Genomic DNA, 21,010 nt, shown 5'->3' with positions numbered 1-21,010 from the left:
TCTTGAGGTGAAGCACAATGTTTAAAACATTTTAGCATGACCTTCATGTCAAAGCCAAAAATGAAAAAAGTTACAACCTTAAAAGCACCCTCTGCTCCCTCTGTATTTCAGGGTTGTTATCTTTAAGCATCATCCTTAGCTTGTTGTGGTACCATTAGCTTCAGATGAGCTACACTGGGGCAGAGGCTGTCTTTGAAAATACCAGAGACTCATCCCTGGACGCTACCTGCCGTAATAAGACCGCTTTTATCTCTTGAGCAAGATGCATTACGACTCACTGAGCAGTCTCTGCGGAAACAAGTGATTATTTCTTTGTATTCGCTGTCATGTAAACAACAGGACACGGATTTGCTATTGAAGTATATCCTGTGTTGTGGCAGGATTAGGGCATTTCGCTCCTTTGTTTTGTTCTATTTGTGTACTTCCTTCTTTAAGTAAATGTTTAAAGGGACAGTTAACCCCAAAATCAAAAATACATATTTTTCCTCTTACCTGTGGTGCTAGTTATCAATCTAGATTGTTTTAGTTGCCAAGTGTTGGAGATATCAGCCGTAGCGATGTCTGCCTTCTCCCTGAAATAATGGAACTAGATGGCACTCAGCTTGTGGTGCTCAAAGCGCCAAAAAATAAATTTGGAAAACTCAACATCAGTGTCTCTTTCCAGAAATCATGACCCAGCTACTTGAGATAATCCACAGACCTTGCTGTGAGCAGTTTCATGTAAGAACTATTTTCTTTCTACTGAACTACACCCGCAATCCGTATCATCTTTCTGGTCATCCAAAAATCATGTCACTGAAGGACAAAGGATTATTTAAAGGTATTTTAGGGCTTTTTGTCTTTAATTGATAGGACAGTATTAGGGTGAGAGAGAGAGAGAGAGAGAGAGAGAGAGAGAGAGAGAGAGAGAGGGGGGGTGACATGCAGCAGGGGGCTGTGGGGCGAAATTGAACCCACGGCCACTGCGGCAAGAACAAAGCCTTTGTACATGGGGCACCTGCTCTACCAGGTGAGCTACAGGGTGCCCCAGGATAATGGATTTCAAGAGTATCACTGAGCACGTTAACGTTACAGCTCTGACAAGGAGGACACTATTAATGTTTATATCTCACACTGTCACAAGTGCATGAGTAGATGCACGCTTCCTTCTGCGCATTGATGCAGTTTGCAGGTGTAGTTCGGTAGAAAGAAATTAGTTTTTACATGAAACTGCTCACAACAAGGTCTGTGGTTTATCTTCAGTAACTGGGTCATGGTTTCTGGAAAGAGACATTGCTGTTAAGTTTTTCACATGTATTTTATTGGCGATTTGAGCACCACAAGCTGAGTGCCATCTAGTTCCATTGTGTTCATGAGAAGGCAGACATCTCTTTGACAGATATCTCCAACACTCTGCAACTCACACCCAAACAAACTAGACTGATAAACAGCACTACAGGTAAGAGGAATATATGTTTTTTTGATTTTGGGGTGAACTGTCCCTTTAAATATAGATTTTTTTATGGCAAAATCATAGAAAGCTTTGTCTATTAAGTCAGAATTGTCAATAAATTGTATGTATTGTAACATGATGTCTTCATTTGCCGTAGTATCACTTCAGTGTTTTACACTCCTTTCACCAGAAGGGGGAAGCACTCAGGTGCAATGCACTGAGGAATTCTGGTACAATTACAAACTTAAGTGTGCTACCATACAGAAAATATAGAAATATACTTATCACTGTGTGTGTGGTGCATTGTGTATACACTGCAAGTTAGCTCATGCTTATACTGACTGAGAAGAAGAGCAGGACAGTGAATCAAAGCCCTGCTGGAATACATTAGTCCATTTAAACTACCAGCACAATGGCTCATCTGTTTGGCTCATGTCTGGGGTGATAATGAAATGTCTTCCCTTTAATGTCAGTCAACTCCTGGCTTAAAATGTGAGGCCTTGAGCTCGGAGAAAGACGTAGTGTTGCAGTGTGTGGGGCGGCTAAGTCTGAGCAGTGTTGATGGGAGGGGGAATGCTGCAGCAGAAAAACAGCAAACTCTGCAGTCATTAATATGCAAATATGCAAATGAGAGGGTAATTAAGATTGGGCGTTTGTCAGTGGCTCTTTGATTGCTAATGAATTCAAATCTGCAAGAAAGGGGGGAGGGGATGATGAGCTAAAAACGAGGAAAAGGAACAGGATGCTATTGTGCTTTTTCTTGCAAAAAAAAAACAAGTAAAGGAGTGAGTGAGCGGTCTGTAGAATGTAAAGGCCCTATTGAACAGAAGAAATACTGAACATCAATGCATCAGTTTTTAAATAAAGACGACAACGCCCACCCAAAACTGCTAAAAAGGAACTGCACGTTAAAAAAAAATTCATTAAACAAGTATGTTAAGATTCTCAGAAGCCACATCATAAAAGAGGAGGAAACCAGAGTGTGCGTTTCTGCCAAGACAATCAACCATGCACGCTGTCACTGAGCGATCAGCATGGCAGGCTACAGCCGCCACAGGAAGGATGAGAGATTTCAGCTCATTTAAGAGTGATGTGGCTGACCCCTGTTGAGAGAGATGTTCAGGTATCTTGGCGGGGGGCTTGCAGTGGCGGCATGTTGTGTGTCACAAACAGCGTTATTTTCATATTTCTGGGGAACGGGGGGGGCCTACAGTTCACACATGAGCAAACACTGCTGTTAACACTGTTTCAGTGGTCCCTTGACACTTGTACATCTTCCTCTCTGGCATGTGAAATGAGAATATGTATACAAGGAATAAAAACAAATTAAATGTTGTGAGGAATGGGGCAAAACAGCTGCTCTTGTCACCTTATGGCGTAATGACTTTCTCACAATGCAGCAGCTTTGTGTATTCTTACAGGGCTGAGTACTCACAATAATGTCACTGCCTGCACAGGCGTAGATTCTGGGGCGATATAGGGGACACATCCCCCTTAACATTTAGAATATGTGCATTTTGCAGAGGACTGTTATTCCAACAAAATTAAAGACATTAACACCATGAATTGATGCAGAAAATGCACAATTTGGGGCATAAAAGAACCACCAGAATGCAGGAAATTAAGTGTCTGACAGATATTTTCTGGGTGCCTCAACCCACCCCCGTTTCAGGTGCCCCCATGAGCCTGTTTTTACACTGCCTCCTCACACCATTGGCACTATTATGCCACCTCAATGTTGTGTATAAAAGGTGCAATCGTGGAATGGTGGGACAGAGTTGTCTCACCTTTAAGCCAGCATTGGAGGTAATGCTCCAAAGGGACGTTTATATAAACAAGTCAGCTGGCAGGATGGGATCATGAGTGGCACGGGTGTGATGTTTTGACAGGGTGTTATATGTGTGACCCACTACGGGAGATTTAAAAAGTAGCTGCTGGCATGAATAACAGCAATCAAAAATGTCCGCAGATTGGGAAAACAATGAGTTCCAGGAGCTCCTTACCCTCCGAGCAGAGGACGAGATCAGCCGCCATATAACAGGGATAGTAAATGATTGTTACCGCCATCTTAACGCCATTGTCACTGTTCATAAAGGGCTGTTGATGCATATGTTATATGTCACACTACTGATGTGTTAATGCCACACCAATCACGCCTCTTTTGATTCAGCAATGCCGGCATGCTGTCTAAAATCATACACTGGAGCGCAATGTTGCAGCTGTGTAAAAATGCAGTGTTGGCTTCATTGTTTTGAGGTTGTCACTTCAAGACGGGAATTTCACACCATTATGCCGCCTCGTTGTTGAATATAGAAGGTACAATCGTGGAATGGTGTGAAAGAGTTGTCTCGCCTTTAAACTGGCATCAGAGGTCGTGACAGCACCGAAACGACCTCTGTATAAAAGCGGCAGATGTCAGGGTGTGACGTTCGACGATGTGTTACATGTGCAACCCAACATGGGAGATTTAAAAAGTAGCTGTTGAGTGAAGAAGCGGCCGAAAATATCCGCAAATTGGGAAAACAATGAGGTCCAGGAGCTCCTTGACCTCCGACATCAGTTGCCATATAACGGATAGTAAATGATTGTTATCGCCATGTTAATGCCATTGTTACTGTTCATAAAGGGCTGCTGATGCGTATGTTACATGCCACACTAGAGACCAACGTGTTATGTGTCGCACCCATCACGCCTCTTGATTCCACAATGCTGTAAAAATGCAGTGTTGGCTTCATTTTCCAGGCCTGGAGGTTGCCGCCTGGTGCCCCCCTCCTCCAGTGTTGAAAGGAAACCTACGCCCCTGACTGTCTGTGACACCCAATCAAAAAGACATTAGACTGAGTCTGGTTGGGAATAATATCAAAAGAGAACGCATGACACCATATCAGTACGATATTTATATTTTGAATACATTCCCAAATAGCTGAGCCAGGATTATGAGCGCTAATGCAATATATTTGGAATGGGGTGTCAGCAGCTGATCCCAGGCCTGCTCTGTTCGGTAAGAGACGAGCAGTGGAGTTCATGAGTGTGTTTGCATGTGTGTGTGTGAGAGCGAGGGGGCTGTATTTTTCACAGGAAACAGGAAACCAGAAGTCATAACAGGATGCCCCAAGTTTTCATACTGTCCCTGATGCGTGGGTGGCTGCATGGGGGTAACCCATTTACAAAGATATAGGAGCTTGTCTAGAAGAAGAGAGAGCCCTGGAAAGAGTGGGTGGAGAGGAGGGTACACACTTAGGGGGTAGGAAAATGGAGTTCCACTCTAAATATAGCTTTTTGGTGTGTCTCAGGCTTTATCGTACAACCTTGATGTTGTTTTGCCTCCATGCCGTTCGTCCTACTTTTTAAAAGGCAACAAAGCAAACATTGTTTGATGTTTTGTGTAGAGCTGCAATACCATCACGTCTACGGCAAATACGTGCACCATCTTCCCCCCAGGTGTACTGGAGGAGCTTCTCAAGTGAATCTGTGACATGAGACCAGTTTGTCATAATGAGGTTGATCTGCTCACACTGACTGAATGCTCCTGAGTTGTACCTTCACCCCATTTAACTGCATCTCTCTTTAAAGCATGCATTGGCTGTTCCCGGGGCTAAGTAAAATATACTGTCGTACACTTTATATATTTATTCAGTCTTAAAAGGATAACATTGCAACCAGTCTTTAGTCCCACTGTTAATGACATACAGGTGTGTGCCTGAGTTGCATGTGTGCAAAGCATGCTGAGCGTGAGTGTGTGTTTGCGAACCACAAAGTGGATGGCTGAGTTTTCTCGTAAAGGCCAGCACAGATGTTATTTAGGTTGTTTCCCCTCAAACCAGTTGAGGTTTTCTTTAGAAAGTCTCAAAACAAACGCTGCAGTCTTGTTTACATAACCACCGAGGTACAATTCATGAGAAAACAGCAGCCAGGCCATTTTATATGAGTTTGATGCTGGCTCATGCAAACTCTTTTGATTCCAGCTCGACAAAAAGAAGTAGATGTACCATTGCTTTTTTTTGTACCACTTTCTGTCTCTCGTCCATGCGTAGATAAAAACACAGTCTTGCAGTCACACATGTTGCACTCATTTACTAACTGCAGATGTTTTTGTTCTTCCCTAACACTAAAGTGCAGGACAGATAATGAATATGTAGTTTAATGAAATATTAAAAGATGTCAAATATCATACATATAGGCCACTGTGATATACTGTATGTGCTATAAATGCTTTTCAGGGATGTCATAATCACATATGTTTTTCTCCTCAAACACAGGACATGACTATTTTACAAAAAAGGGGTGATGATAGTTAATACTGCAAGATTGTAAGGTAACATGGGGAAGACACACCCCTTTAGAACAAAGTCAATTTACTGTAAAATTAAAAAATATTTGGATAAGAGTTTAGCATGTTCAGGATGATGATGCATAAACCAACACATTGTTTAAGTAATGCCCCACTAACCCCCGAAGCTGCACAGTTAGCTGTCAAACTAAATAAAACAAAACTAAAATCCCAATTCTGACACATTTATGGATTATCTAGAAACCTTTTAACCATTTCATGAGGCAAATTGTTTTATTTCAGGATGTCTTCCTCCAGAAAGCTGGCTAAAAATGTTTGCTAACTCTAGATAGCTAGCAATGCTAACGATTGCTAGCTAGCAAGCTAATAACACTAGCAAGCTGTTAAAGCTACAATACTACCACTACTACATATAGATATAAACCACATAAAGTCACATATGACTATACACATAATCTAAATAAACAATATTTTGAGGCAGGATGCCCTGGTGGTTTTCACTGTCTTTTTAAATGGGGCATCTTGCCACGAAGGGTCAAATTTTACATATTTACTCTAAAGGAGGAAGGTTTTAATGTACAACATAATATAAATACACAGATCAGTTTTTTCCAGTCAGTTTTTAATGTAATCAAATTAAATTACTTTTGTTTTGGTAGAGTTTGCCTTTTTATTAGAAAATGGGTGTGCATAACATACTGATACACTGAATTAAAAAGTCATTCATAACTTTTTGTGTAGGCCCAGTTTAATATTGCAGTAATAATGTGTGGTTATCACAAAATCCCACGGCACACCTGGAATGCCAACATGACACACCATTTGAGAACCACTGGTATAGATTATTAATATTACAAATACAACTTTAGGTAGGCTACTAGAATATATAATCTATCGCTTTTTCAGTCCAATAGATACATTTTGCTGCTGCTGCAAAAATGGCTGAGATGAGATAGTTTTCCTTTGGGGGCATAATTTAATACATCCCAATATGTTTTATGGCAATACTCAGCATATTGCAACATATTTAAAATCCCAATAATACTGTATTGCAATGTTAGTATCGTGATGATATCGTATCCTGGATCCTCTTGTGATCCCCACACTTACAGTTAACCCTAAAATGGCTCCGGTGGAATAAGTCTCAAGAATGCAGCAACTCAGATGAAATATCACAATTCACTAGAGCAGTAGTTCCCAACTGGTCCCACCATGGGGTCCAGATTTCTATTAAGTCATTAGTTCAAGGTCCCATAGTTTAATACATTCAGCGTCATACTTGTGTTTGGCCATGTTGTTCTGCTAATTTGCTGTCTCCGTCAGGTAGTGGTCTGTTCGGTACGCTTTTTTTCCATCTCCACTGAAAAGATGTGGATGGTACCAATGGAAACCGTTTCGTACAGTTCCCATGTTTGGTCCCCCCTCTGTTGGGGTACCTAGCACACAGATCTGGTACTAAAAGGTAGAGCTGTGAACACTGCAGTCTGATTGGTCAACAGAGGACGGTCACTCTGCTCAGGGCTGAGTTGTGGCTGGTTTTGAGGCTCATGTAACCACTGTTCATACTGTGGAGGGTTTAATTAGTAAACTGTAACTATAAAATGAAAGGATGTTTTGCTGCCTCTCACAGCAGCTGGAGTCTGAGAAAAAATAACTTCATTCACTGGGCCAACTGATGGCAACTTTCAAGGTGGAACATTAACTTGTAATATTACTTTATGAGTGATGTGACGACGTGAATCCATCAACACATCTTAAATATTCCATATTACCATTAATTTAGTTTTTATATGACATAGTTTCAGTTGCGAGTGGATCTTTAAGCATTTATATATATTAATTTGGGCCAGGTCATGTGAACTGCATATATTCTAATCCAAAAAAAAGCGTTGTGGAGCATCATTCCTGTGGGCTCCGGCAACACTATACCCCTGAGCTTGCCTGAGAAGGACTAAATACCCAAACTGCCATTTTTTAAATATCCCACGGAGAGAGACTCTCACTGCAGCCTGTTTTATTTTGTTCTGAAAATGTTGGTGTGAGCCTTGTTCTGTGGACGATAAATGAGGTGCAGACTCCCATCTGTGTCACCGCTAAAGGAAATACAGTGAGTGACGACAACTCCGCCCATATTTAAGAGTACTGTTTGCAGTGGAAACGCTAGGGTCTAGGTCCCATGTCTGAAGGGTTACCTTTGGTTCCAAAGGTACCATACTGAAAGTGTTTGGTGGAAACGGGGCTATAGTGTATCAGGACACTTTATTATGCTCCATCTGCAAGAGTTCGCTCGCTCCCTGTATGTTAAAAAGAAGTGTAAGAAGACCCTCTTTAGGTTGTTTTCTTGAGCATTGCTTGTGTGATCCTTATGTCATTACAGATGGTTAGATTATTATATCTCCATACTCTGCTTGAAAAGTGTAAATGCTTAAGCAGTATCAACATCCAGGTTTTGGATCTGAACATTGTCAAAATAGCACCAAAAAATGGCTTGTATCCACCTGACCCTTGTGCTTCTATAGCCCTCCATATAATGGCAACACTATTAAATTATTATCATGTGAAACAGGGCTGTGATCGTTCACTCTACAGTCGGAAACTGCGCGTCATGATAAAAGTTTTGTGCTGGGAATCTACTATATTTAAAAATAAAATGTGTGCGGCCCATTCAGAATGGGCCTGTGACCCACTTTTGGACCTTGACCCATCTATTGGGAACCACTGCACTAAGCACAGCCTTTCAATACATGTGTTGAGAGTAGATTTAATGGCACATATTGGTTAGGAGAGGAATTAAGGGGGTGGGGTCGTCTTACCCCATCTTATCAAATATATATTATACATTGTGAGATTTATTTATTGCAAGGTCAGCTCATTATGTGATGTTTTGGGGCATTAATTGAGACAATATGGCCGATTACACTGCACCCCAAGAGAAACTTTCTTATCCATGTTGAGCACAGTGGACTCCCATCTCTCTTTGACACACACGAATATTTTTGTAGCTTGAGAACAAAATTAAAACGCAGGCAACCCGTAGGCAAAGTGAGCCTGCCCTCAAGCTTCATGATGAAATATATTTGGGCGTCCTACGTGCCAATCAAATTTTGGCCGCATCCCATTGGTCCTCCCTCTGATATTATCATTCCATCTTCTACTGGCTGTTGGGCTTTCCGCTGTCCTCATCCGCCAATCGACATAGGTCCCCGGGAATTGCTACTCCGCTCATTTTGTGTCCCGTTTACAGCCACGAAACAGTGACATTTTCTGCGGTGTTAAAATAATTGTCGTGTCCGTGAACAAAATCGTGACACCTGCTCGGTTTGGTGACTGCGTTTTAGCCGACATTGATGCCACTGATGTTTCAGCGTCCATGTCCCCCGTAGGCTGTGCTGCGGAGTGATACTCATCTCATCGGTGCCGACAATGTGGAGGCTGTTAAAATGTCTACTTGGAAAATGAAATGGTTACATTTTCTCCAACAATAAGGAAACTGAACGTCGTAAGAGTTATGGTTCGCGTTAGAAACGTGTTTCCAGTTTCGTGACGAGGACGACGACGAGACGAGGTGACGGAGGAGTGGTTCATTTTGTCTTTCCTCGTTTTATCGAGCCCACAGTCCGGACCACGGGGGGAAGGATCCTATCCCTAACTTTGTTTTTCTCTGTGCTGCGGCCGTTGGTTTCTCCCCGTTGGATGCCATTTAATTGAATCCAGGTAAATATGTGTACAAATGCACGTTCCTAACAAGCATATGCATGTCAGACAGCATCGTCTGTGGCGTTGTTACAGTAGTAATAATCAAGTTTTAAGCGCATTGCAAGTTGTTACCGAGTGCCACAGCCGGGAAAAGCGGGGTCTTGGATTTTCGTCCCTTCGGCCTCAGCGAGCTCGCAGCGGTATTACTATAACGAGTATTAGTAGCTTATGTGTGCTGGAAAAGATTTCTTTGTTCACTTCAGTGGGCTATAACGTTACAGCACATTAGCATATCACCGCACCGAGTTAGCCCGTCTGTCAGGATTTAGCTGTCTGTACTAACTTAGCATTTATATCGATGTAATAGAAACAAACGTATGAAGTTAGCCGTTAAACGTTACACATACGTTGTTGATTTGTTTTTAGCTAGCGGTGTGACATTCCTGCTTGTGGCTAAAATGGCAGTCTTTCCCACCTGGCATCAAGATGTTAGAGTTTGAGAGATGTGGATTAAGTCAGCGTAGTTATAAAACACAAAATGCAGCTGATAAAATCATTTTTAAAATTATAACTGTTATTTTTCCACCTCTTTCACCAACATCGTAACAAGTAGCAAAATGCAGCAAAAGCCTCATTTAACTCTCAGCATCCTGCTTAATTTAGACTACATTTTTATCAATTATGTCATGAAAATTTGACTTTTTATTCCCATATTGATGCGTTTTGACCGTCCAAATGAAACTTTGGCTACCCGAGTCTTTGTGTTCATTAGTGGCCCATTCTCCTGCTCGACGTGAGGGGCAGGCAACAGGTTTTAAGGCCCTTTTAAACGTCCCGCAGGATTTTAACCCACCGATGAGCCATGAAAACACAGGCTGTCGATAACACACTATCTCCTATTTGACGCCCAGGTATGGTTTGTTCTGTGGGTATTTGTGCCTTCAAACTTTTCCTCCAAATGGGCAGGCCGGAGGTGGGGGTGCTCAAGACAAGCGTATACAACTTCCATTTGTTAGGAGGGGCTAAACACTTATCCCCCATTTTGACCTCGGCTCAGCCAGAGACAGAGATGACTACATTATGTAGCACCAGGGTATTTTGGCTTGCTCTGATGTATTAACACGTTTGTCATCTGTGATTAATTGGTAATTACCTGTTGTACTATTATTTACATTGCTTTTGCCTGTTAGGCATGATCGAATGTTTGCATCCTTTCATGCCCTCACAATCGGATGAGGATGTTGTTTCAGCAAATTGTTGATTGTTGCTGTTATCACGGCTTAACTTGATTATAAACAAACTGGTGAGATCACTTTGTTTATTTCCAGGAGGGTCACTGCACTCCTGTAATGCACACAGCATTGCATGATGTATTTTAATGTGCTGGGTAATATTTTTGAAGTTCCCACGAACAGCTCCAAATACTGAAACTAATTTGGTTTTTCTGTTTTCAGTGTATTATTTTAGACTAAAAGTGAATCTTCGGTCATGCCATGAAAACGATACTGAGCTACTCAAGTGGTAGAAGTGAAATTATCTCAGGAACATCTTACAGATAAACTTGAGGTCATGACTCTGAAAGTTGTAACTGCGCTAAGTGCTGTTTAAATTGTTTAAGATGCTGTGTGCTTGTTGTAGTATTTGGTCATTTTTGACCCCTATTTCTTCACTGAACTAACTACTTGCAACAAAACAAAACATTGGACAGATTAATAGAAACACGTCATGATGCAGTAAATTATTTGGAGTATCTTACAGTGGTCAACCTTTGTTGATTGACTGTAAAAAATGTTAATTCAATCTCATACATTTTTTAAGTTATATTTTAAGTAACCATTATGTTGGTTTGCTGTGACTGATCTTTGCACTCAGTGTTCTCTTTTGGCAACAGTGTTTTTTGTTTATTCGTTGTTGTTTTGACATTACATATACTTTTGCAGGCTAAGCAATTGCAGCAGTTCAGATACATATACATATTCAACATATACCAAACTCAGGAAAACTTCATTAGCTTCAAGAAACAGTGTCCTCAAGTCAACACCAACTGAGAGACACTTAATTGTATATTTGCTAGACTGCATCACAAACTGCAGCCCCGAAACTGAACTCTTAATCAACACTTCTGAGTACAAACAAAATCATACCATTACCGTTCCCCCAGCTGCTCTTTACTGCAATGATTTTGTATTGCAAAAAGTGTCTCTGCTGGGTTGCTGGTTTCATGTAGAAACCATTAGGTGATTCACACACATGCACACATGCATTTGATACAGGCTGGTCATACAGTGCATTTCCTGTTTGAAAATTGAGCATGTCGTGATAATGGTCTGTACGTTTTTCCAAGAGAGCTGTAGAGCAGGTTGGTTTTTGAGGTGGAGGAAGCTGCCTGAGTCAAGGGCCTGTCTAACAACGAGTGAAGCATGGCCTGTGGCTAAACCATGGTCACCCCTGTTAGATGTGGGCTACCAGGGAAACTCTTAAAACTGACTGTATTTTTCAGTTTTGGTCACTAGTCCGAGTATCTTGCACAAATGTGCCACTAGAACAGTAATTCTGTATTACAATATAGGTATCAGTTATTCAGGTTTAACTTCATTAATTGTAGAAAGATTACCGGAGTCTTAATAATTAAAAAAAAAAAAAAATAGTAGGTTATGTATGTCAGGAGTTGTTTATTGTAATGTATCTTCAAGCAAACTTTTTCCCCTTCTCATTCTCATAACTTTTGCCACCATTCCTATTAGACGTGACATCATTTTGTTTGCTAGCTTTTCTGATGAGATATGGGGACACAACATCACCACTAGACACAACTTTACAACGGAAGAGGCAACAACTCGGGCACTCAGACATGTTTAAACAAGTTGTCAGTTTAACTATATTTTCTAAACCACTTATTTGTAAGTGAAACGGAAGGAACCTCTAATGTCCAGTTGCCTCTGGCATTATATAACCGCATACCTGCACCTCTACCATAAATGCATGATGAACAAAACTACGAAATAAGACGTGATTTGTAAAACAAATAGGAAATGATTTGTTTTAAAGGCTGCAAAATAGCAGTAATGCACTTCCCTTTTAGTGGACTTAGGTAAACTTCTTTACCTTTATCTTTGCAGTGGCTTGCTGAGACTGAAAGAGCCAAGTGAACAGCAGCAGAGAATGGCTGCAGTGGAGACAGACAAGGAGCTCAACGACTTGCTGGATTTTAGCGCGGTAAGATTTCTCTGAGGCTTGCTTGATTTGAATGTGCATCCTTTCCAGCTCATTCTGTGCTCCGAGTCCTGAACAGTCCTGAACAGTTCTCAAGTAGGTTGAAATGTGTCAGGGCATCTCAGAATGAGCGAGTCGGTCAGGATTTGAAGGATCGCACCCCGTACATTAGTCATCTTTTTTACAAGACTTGTTGTCACATCACTTTAATTTTAGCAGTCACTTAGTCAAAGCTGGCATGTGAAGATTGTCTCAAACCCTGTTCCGAATAGGACAAGTTAAAGGATAGGATAGTTTGAATTATCACCTAATGATCCTTTAAACAAGTAAAGAGGATATAACTCGGCTAAGTCTTCAGTTTACAACTTAATTTCTTTCATTTCAGATGTTTGAGCCTCCAGTTTCAAACGGCAAGAACCAGCCGACTACCCTTGGCAGCAGTCGGTTTTCAGGTTCAGGTAAGACAAAAACAGATTCTCTCCTTTTTCTGTGATTTTCTTTCATTCTGGCTTTCTCTTCTTTTGCCTCCAAATAAACTGAAGTGAATGTTAAAGAACGTTTTACTTTCTCTTCCTTCCTCTCCCCTAAAGCTAGTGTTGAAACTATTTTATTGATTTGAAAGGCTCCCTAGTGCACCTCCTGACAGTAAAGCATGGTGATAATGGGCTGTCAGAGCTTCTTGTTGTCTCACAACTCCACTCTATCCATTCATGGTGTTCTGAATGGTAACAGAAAGGGAAATTGTTCTTGTGCCATACGTGTTCTTATGAATTGATTATTGGAAGGAACCTCAGGAAAGATTACCCGGTTATTTCATGTTTTGTAGATCAAGCGTCATCTCCTCAGCACTTCCTCATCCTCGCCTTGCAGGTGTCCCTTCCCTCACCTTCTCAGCTGTTGCCATTCAATCATTTAAGGACAAAGGCAGAGGGTGGGGGTTGATGGGAACAGCTCAATTAATCTCAAGTGTTTTCCGTTGTCCTGCAATCTCACACCCTACTTTTCCTCTTTAGATTACTCAGTATCCAGCCTCATCATCAGCTTTACCAGCCTTACATGCATACATGCAGAATACTATAAACAAGCAGCATTGGAGATACTCAAAATGAGACTGTGTCCTTTTTTTCAGTGTTTCTCAGTCCCTCTGTATTACTGTTAGGGCTGCCACGATTAGTCGACTAATCAATGACTAATCGACTATTAAAATAATCGGTGACTATTTTAGTAGTCGACTAATCGGTTTGAGTCATTTTTCATAGAAAAGCACTATAAAAGTACCCCAAAATACTCTTACTGCAGCTTCTTATGTTCAGATATTGGCAGCTTTACACACTCTCCCGTGACAGTGAACTAAAACCCTTTGGCGTGAGTATGAAACAGGACATTAGATGACGTAATTTTGGGGTTTGGGCAAGACAGACTGACATTTTTCAACATTTTAACACATTTTTCGATGAAATGATTAGTCGACTAATCGAAGAAATAATCGACAGATTAGTCGACAGTGAAAAAAATCGTTAGTGGCAGCCCTAATTGCTGTCATCCTCAGAGTGTTTAGCTTTAAAAAAAAAAAAAAAAAAAAAAAAAGGCCTACCTGTCCACCTTTATTCCCACTGTAGCAGACCCCCTTGCCCTACATTAACCTTCCTCTGTCACCGCAGTATCTCTAGAAGTGCAGTAGGTCTCGGGGCTGGCGATAGAAATGAAACAGGATATTGAAGCTAAGATGAAAGACAAGACAAGCGGTGGCTGGGTGGGGTATACAGGGCTCTATTTCTTCTATTCACTTGAGGGCCACTTACATGTTCTTTTGTTACAGCAAGGTGTGTGCTTACAAAAGAGACACGCTGGTGTTATCAATCCAGCGGCTGCCCATGGCATTGTCCGTCAGCCTTACGATTATACTCCACCCCAAATCTGTCCTTTTATTAACAAACACTCACCCTTGTCAGCTGTAGTAAAAATGAACGATGCTTCAGGCTAACTTTTTGCAATGATTGCACTGTTGTGCCCAAAGGTTTTCATCATGCCTTTTGACACCACAATATTGTTACTTTTTTTGTCAATGACCACACACGTTGATCATTTCTTAACTCAGTGTGTAACAGTACACAAAAGTCACACTTTTGTTGATACCCCAGTTCACAGTCATGGTGTGGTGTGAGTCCGGTACAGCAGAGAATAACCCCCAAATGTATTAGCATCCATTAACAGGTCACAACAGGCTATGAAACAGTAAAGCATCTTTAATGATATGAAATTGACAATACTTAAATAGAATAATAGAAAAAATAAACCATGTGCATTCGGAGGACTGTTTAGGTTAGTTCCACCTTAGCTATATGCCTATGTAAATTTTGCGTCAGTAATTGTGTGACTGTCTAAAAGAGTGCTTGAAAGGAGTTCGACTCTGGTGTATTGTTTTCCTTGACCCAGTGATTGGCACGTCTCTGTGATGCTGTTGAATGTGCGCTAGAATGTTTGATGTGTTTCTATTCACATACCCTACATGTTTGAGTAACGCTGACACACCGCCCTCATCTCATACACAACTCTCTCCAGTGTTGTTGTAGTTGACCAGGAGCTCCGAGCTCAGCATATGTTGCTAACAGCGTAGGCAAACGACTAAAAGGTTTTGGGCAGAACTTGTGCTTGTGAACTTTGGGTCCACATTACCTGTGCCAATGTAATAAACATCAGACACACCTGTGTGACAGATGAAAATGTTTAGTAGCATTTGACAGATTTTTGGTCTGGAGCGCTTGTGGTTTCCTTCTTCAGAAAGAACAGCTCTGTGGTCTGCTTAATGATATTTACAGTGGATTCCCAAAGGGACAAGTTTTTACAGCAGGAAAATGTTTCACAAGGTCCATAGAAACTCATACTACAGCACTCCTGCACCACTTTTCTGCTGTCCACCTATCCTTTCAGTATGTTCCAGGGTATTTAGCCACGCTTTGGAAAAACAGTGATGGTTTGGAACATAATGAGCAAATGGATGAACAGTGGAGAAGCTGATTATGATGCGGGAGGGGTATAAAATCGTTTCTTAGGATGTTTAAAATTCCTTTTTAACTGTTGTGAAATTTAATCATCATCTTCTAACTGACAGGACTTTAAGTCGTCCACAGTGGCTGTTCTTTGTCCATGAGCAAATTAGGAATTTTCAACAGTCATCATTTTAAGCTTTAAAAGGGTTTTTGTTCGTCACCCTCATGTCTGAGTGTTTGCTACAAAGCTGGGGCCAGGAAGCAATTAGCTTAGCTTAGCTTCAAGACTGGAAGCAGGGGTAGTGGCTAGCCTGGCTCTTTCCAACGTCTGAAATAGTCCTCCCAACGTTTTTTATAAAGCAGACTAATTAAATCAAAAGTTTTATCTCATTTGTTTAATCTGTACATAAACAGAAATGAAAAAACAATAATTAGTGGTTTTTAGGAGTAGTTACATGCTGTAACTATTTTTATTGGACGCAGTGTCTATCTGATGTTCTGTCGTCGCCGTGAGGTTGCCAGGTTTGGTACCACCTGTACAAAGTCTATACTAAAACCTGTGCTCACTGAGTCTGGCAACCCATGCTGCAGGCAGAGGAGCTGCACAGAAGTGCTGGGCAGATGGATAAACTGTTGTTCATCAAGGAATAGCATGTACTTTTCTATTTTTTATTGTTTCCACATCCTCTTTGTGTACAAATCTTAGAAAGAAAGCGCACCTCTGAGATATGAATTATTCAATCTTTTTCAAGGCTGTACTTTCTGTCTTGGATACTTTGGCAGTGGGATGGGTCAGTGCAATAGCCTACTGCTGGATAGTCATGTAGCATATGTGGCTAAAAGAATACTTTTTAAGAAACATGTCTGTCTGCATGCAGCAAAGTTGGTCATTTAAGAGCGTTTCTGTTTTTCTGTGTACCTAAATCTGTGCTAAGAACCTGCCTTGGTCAAACTGTATTCCTGCTGTTTGTGGAGCAGCTGCCACGTGTTTCCTTATAGAGTCAGTTAGATGCCTTTTCTCCCAGTATGGTTAAGGTTTGGGATATGTGGAGGTTTAACATGTGTGGCTATGGGGAGCCTCCCTTTTAGAGCCTTCAGTGATGATACTATCTCTGCTCGGGTCTTGTGTGCCTGTTCAGTCGCTTTCACTAGCCAGTTAAAATGATTTCAGTGCACTTTCGTTTTTTGGTGGCTGGAAACTGAGAATCTTGAAATGTATTTTTAAACTTCGTTATGGGCTGAAATGCAGAAGGGGGAGAGTTCAAAATTTGCATGAGATGTTCATTTTTTTCACACAGATGTGTTGGAGAATCACAGAGACAAAAGGATGTTTAATTGACAGATAGATTTGCAGTTTAAAGTTTGAATTTCTAACGCATATTGCTTTTCAAGTGTATATAATTTCATCCACTATCAGAACCAGGATATTGAAATGTAAGCTGTATTAATGGATTAGTGCATACTGTTGTGTTTGAGAAGTCTCCGGTGACTCACAGGTTAAAACAAGCAGGCCTGTGTTATTGTACATTGTTCAGTATTTCATTAACAGTGTTCACTCTCTTGAGATTTGACCTGACATCATGCTTTGTGTCTGTGTGACTCACTTTGCCAAGGGAAGGAAGAAGGTGTGTAGACAAAACGGCACACTCAGTTATTGGTGCCTGGGGCAGTGTTCATGTAAAAACCAAGACATGTCTGCAAGTTTGGTCAATGTATGTGCCGGGGATTTGCTCATGAAGCCTATGACTCAGGCTGGCTGTCTGTTTCCAGTATTTCTTCCTGTGTAATTATAGACTAGCCATGCTTAAAGGGGCGTTGCATGCTAGGAGGAGAAGTGCATTGGGGTTCACCAGAGAATATGTCTGATGTTACTCACCCTTTTCTTTATTTTCCCTCTCCAGCCCTGGTAGTCTGTCTGAGTAGTGCACTACTCATGCTTTTCTCACTTCTGGTGTCGCTAATGGAATAATGACACAGGATTCTGTGCCATTTTGTCATTCAAAATGTGATTTCACCTATACCTCTGTTGAAATCTTAATCATACAAGCAGCAGTGTGATCTGTTGTGGAGATGAAAACCGTAACAGGTGCAGATAAGACAAAGGAGTAGTGTGGTGAAAGGAAAAGCAACACATTACAAACTGAACAAAACTTCAAAGAAAGACAAATAACTACAGCAAAATTATTCTGAATCAAGGAAACTTTGGTGTAGACAGTGAAGACAAGGAAAGAAACATATCCAAACCCAAACACTGTGCTTGTTTGGAACATAGAAATCATGTGTTTCATGTTTTTTACACATGATAATAATTTAATAGTGTTGCCATTATAGGGAGGGCTATAGAAGCATAAGGGTCAGGTGGATACAAGCCTTTTTTGGTGCTCTTCTGATCATGTAAAGATCCAAAACCCAGATGTTGATACTGCTTAAAGCATTTACACTTTTCAAGCAGATTATGAATACATAATAACCTAACCATTTGTAATGAAATAACAAGGTTCCCACAAGCAAGACTCAAGAAAACAACCTAAAGAGAGTCCTATTACACTTCTTTACTTTAAGAAAAATCTTATTTCCACTCTTGTGTTAAACATTTATCCCATAATTCCATTCCTTCAGGTGTGAATATTCACATTAATCCTCCCATTATTTCCTCCACAAAATCCACTGATTCATTAAACTTGTTCCCAAATTCATACATAACACCTCTTAACCCTACACTTGACTGCCGTGAATTCGGCATTCTTCTCCAAGAGGAGTTTTGTGCTAGTTTTCTGCAAAGTGCAATATGCACCCTGCTGTTTGTGAAATGAAATGTGACAGTTCACATTTGTTTTTTCTAGTGGCTTACAGTCCTCATTTCAAGAGGGTAAAAATACCACATGTTCGTGTCTCGCTAATTAGCTTTGCATCTCTTTTTTTTTTTTTTTTTTTTTTTCCCCCTTCTTCAGACTTTGCTGATATGTTACACGGTCGAACACATGGTAGAGTTCCCACGCGTCCTGGAAAACAGTTGAGCAATTTTCCAGTCATGGAGCAAAAGCAAAAATTCCTGAAAAATTATTTTAACATTCTCATATTTTCCTTTTGCTGAGAATGAACTACTAGGCAATCTATCAGAGCTCCCCAAAAAGTATCTCTATCAGAAAGGGCCAGGTTATGTTCAGGATCATTTTAACATTCAAATGGTAGTTTATGGACGAGAGTATTTTGAGAAGGCTACTCTCGTTCATGTTATGAAATACTGTAAACACACCCCCAAGTCACGCCACATGGTAGCACGAGCAAGTTGGATGACGTTACCTTGAAGTGGCTGAAACTCCGAATAATGTCAGTCAAATGAAGTGTCAAGTGTGAAGTCGTTTGGATGAGCGATTCTTGATAAAGCTGCAAGCGGCAATACTGGAAACCAATAAGTCAACCCATTTGAACAGGCACATTTTGAATGAACACTGCACAAGTACTAATAAAGTGAAGCGCTTTATATCTGCAGGTTTGTTTGCATTATTTGTTCATCAACTGAACATAATTTCTAAGCATGTCAGAGATAATATCATCAATCAGACTTCCACAGAGAGGAGGATATTAGCAGGAGTCATGATTTCCTGGAAAACGCATGGAATTAACTGTTTTCCAGGCTTGGAAATAGTTTTGAATTAACAGAGTTTTTGGAAAAGTTTTGGATATTCATTCTGCGAAATACATTCCTTGTATTTCTAATTTAAAATCTGTCTGTTGAAACGTCACTCGATGCATGTAATACACATTGGCGTATGCAGCTAGGTGGCGGTGGGAATGTGTAACGAGTGATAGCAAGCACTAGCAGTTTGCTTATCCCAATATGCCTGGAGAGTGTGCGTTTCATAATGTATGGCTCTAATGTAATACATTGCTCAAGATAGACCCTGGTCGCGCTGGATGTAGACTCAGTCTGCACCAAAATGTTTGACCTTGGCAACATGGTGGAAGTGGCCCTGTTCAACCATGCTTAAAGGAAAGAGCATCAACCGAACCAAAAGGCACCTCAACAGGCTGCCAGCATCGACACATATTTCTGCTCTAGCCAGGCCAGATAACGTTACCACTTTGTGGCTACTGCATGTGTCGACACAAAGGGTTTCCATCCCATATTACATGCCGCATCTCAGCGACAGTGCCTGTCTTTGGGCAGTTGTAGTAGCAGCGGAGTAAGAGCACCCTATTATTGTTATATAGGCCTGCCTATTGTAAACAACGTAATCTCATGAAAATGGGGTATAATATGGAAAAGTTATGGAGATGTTTGGGAAATACATTGGTAAAAATGTGTGGGAACCCTGTATTAGTGTAAGGTGTGATCCCTGTTTGTCGTACCAACTAGATCATTACTGGAAATGTCCTGGAAAATGATGTCGAGTGCGTAGAGTGGTAGTAATGTAGGTGCATGACGGACGAAATGTGGTCCTGAAAATTGAGGCTTGTTCCACTTGTCTGTACATTTTATTTTGCAATACTGTTTATGTGACGCTGCAACTGGCTTACCTAAATTTAGTATTGATAACAAAACTGTCAAGAAAAGCGTAATGCAGTGTTAAACACAAAACATTGAATCGGAGTCTGTTCTTGTTTGGAGCTTGGGTTCAGATGACTTACAGCAGAAACAAATGGTTGGCGCATTTTCTTTATCGTCTTTGATTGACGTGGAGAGTGACAGTCAGCCATAGAGAGGGGACAAGACATTGTCTCCTTCATCTCTTATTCTGCTGGTGTCGTGTGTATAGATCACAGTTGTCACGGCAATCTAGCAGCTCTCAGCGCTGTGGACCCATCAGTCTGTTCTACTGCTGATCCTGTCATGATTCTAGCCCGCCTCTCCCCCCCCTCCCCTCTCCCCTCTCCGCTTTTTAATTAGACAACAAAACAAAAATATGAATATTCATAGAGCTGAGCTTCATTAATATGCACAATTATGCAAATCAGTACGCAATTAAGCTTCAGCTTTCCCCTAGAGATGCTGTGTTGCAGTATGAGAGGAGATGGAGAGAAAGGGGACGGGCAGGAATTTCTGCTTCACCAATCTTTAAAATCACTCCTTTCAAACACGTTCACCTCTCTGAAAGCCGGAGTGCTCTGGCCAGGGATAACGTGTGTCAGCTATGTAAGGCTGAGACCTTCAGCGTGCGTCTGTGTTAAGGGGAAGGTGTAGGCCAAATGTGAATAGATGGGGGACGAGTGACTGTTGCCATGGAAAATGTAAAGGAGTGGAGTGGGAGAATGAAGAATGTCGAGGATGATTCTGGGAGCCTCATACTGGGTGTTAATTATTCAAACTTCCTACAGCTCATATCCACACTATGTGACAGCGCTGTCACTATGCTGTCTCTGTGTGAGCTGTGAAGTGAAGCTCTT

At 41.1% G+C, this 21,010-nt stretch overlaps 1 protein-coding gene across 2 annotated transcripts in view; it reads left to right on the top strand.

Annotated features, from left to right (window-relative positions):
- The first annotated feature begins 8,912 nt into the window (after positions 1–8,912).
- Positions 8,913–21,010, top strand: part of tcf3a (transcription factor 3a) — a 33,324-nt gene continuing 21,226 nt past the window's right edge. The window contains exons 1-3 of one of the 2 annotated variants that reach the window (XM_049598686.1): positions 8,913–9,437; positions 12,539–12,635; positions 13,018–13,090. In XM_049598686.1, the coding sequence (XP_049454643.1) occupies positions 12,582–12,635; positions 13,018–13,090 (127 nt within the window). In that variant the 5' untranslated portion in view covers positions 8,913–9,437; positions 12,539–12,581. The remainder of the gene's footprint in view (positions 9,438–12,538; positions 12,636–13,017; positions 13,091–21,010) is intronic. The other variant, XM_049598685.1, reaches the window with a different exon arrangement.

Source organism: Epinephelus fuscoguttatus, linkage group LG15, assembly GCF_011397635.1.
Source record: "Epinephelus fuscoguttatus linkage group LG15, E.fuscoguttatus.final_Chr_v1".
NCBI lineage: Eukaryota > Metazoa > Chordata > Actinopteri > Perciformes > Serranidae > Epinephelus > Epinephelus fuscoguttatus.
Note: the sequence above shows the minus strand (reverse complement) of the source record. Positions and strands in the feature narration are given on the sequence as shown.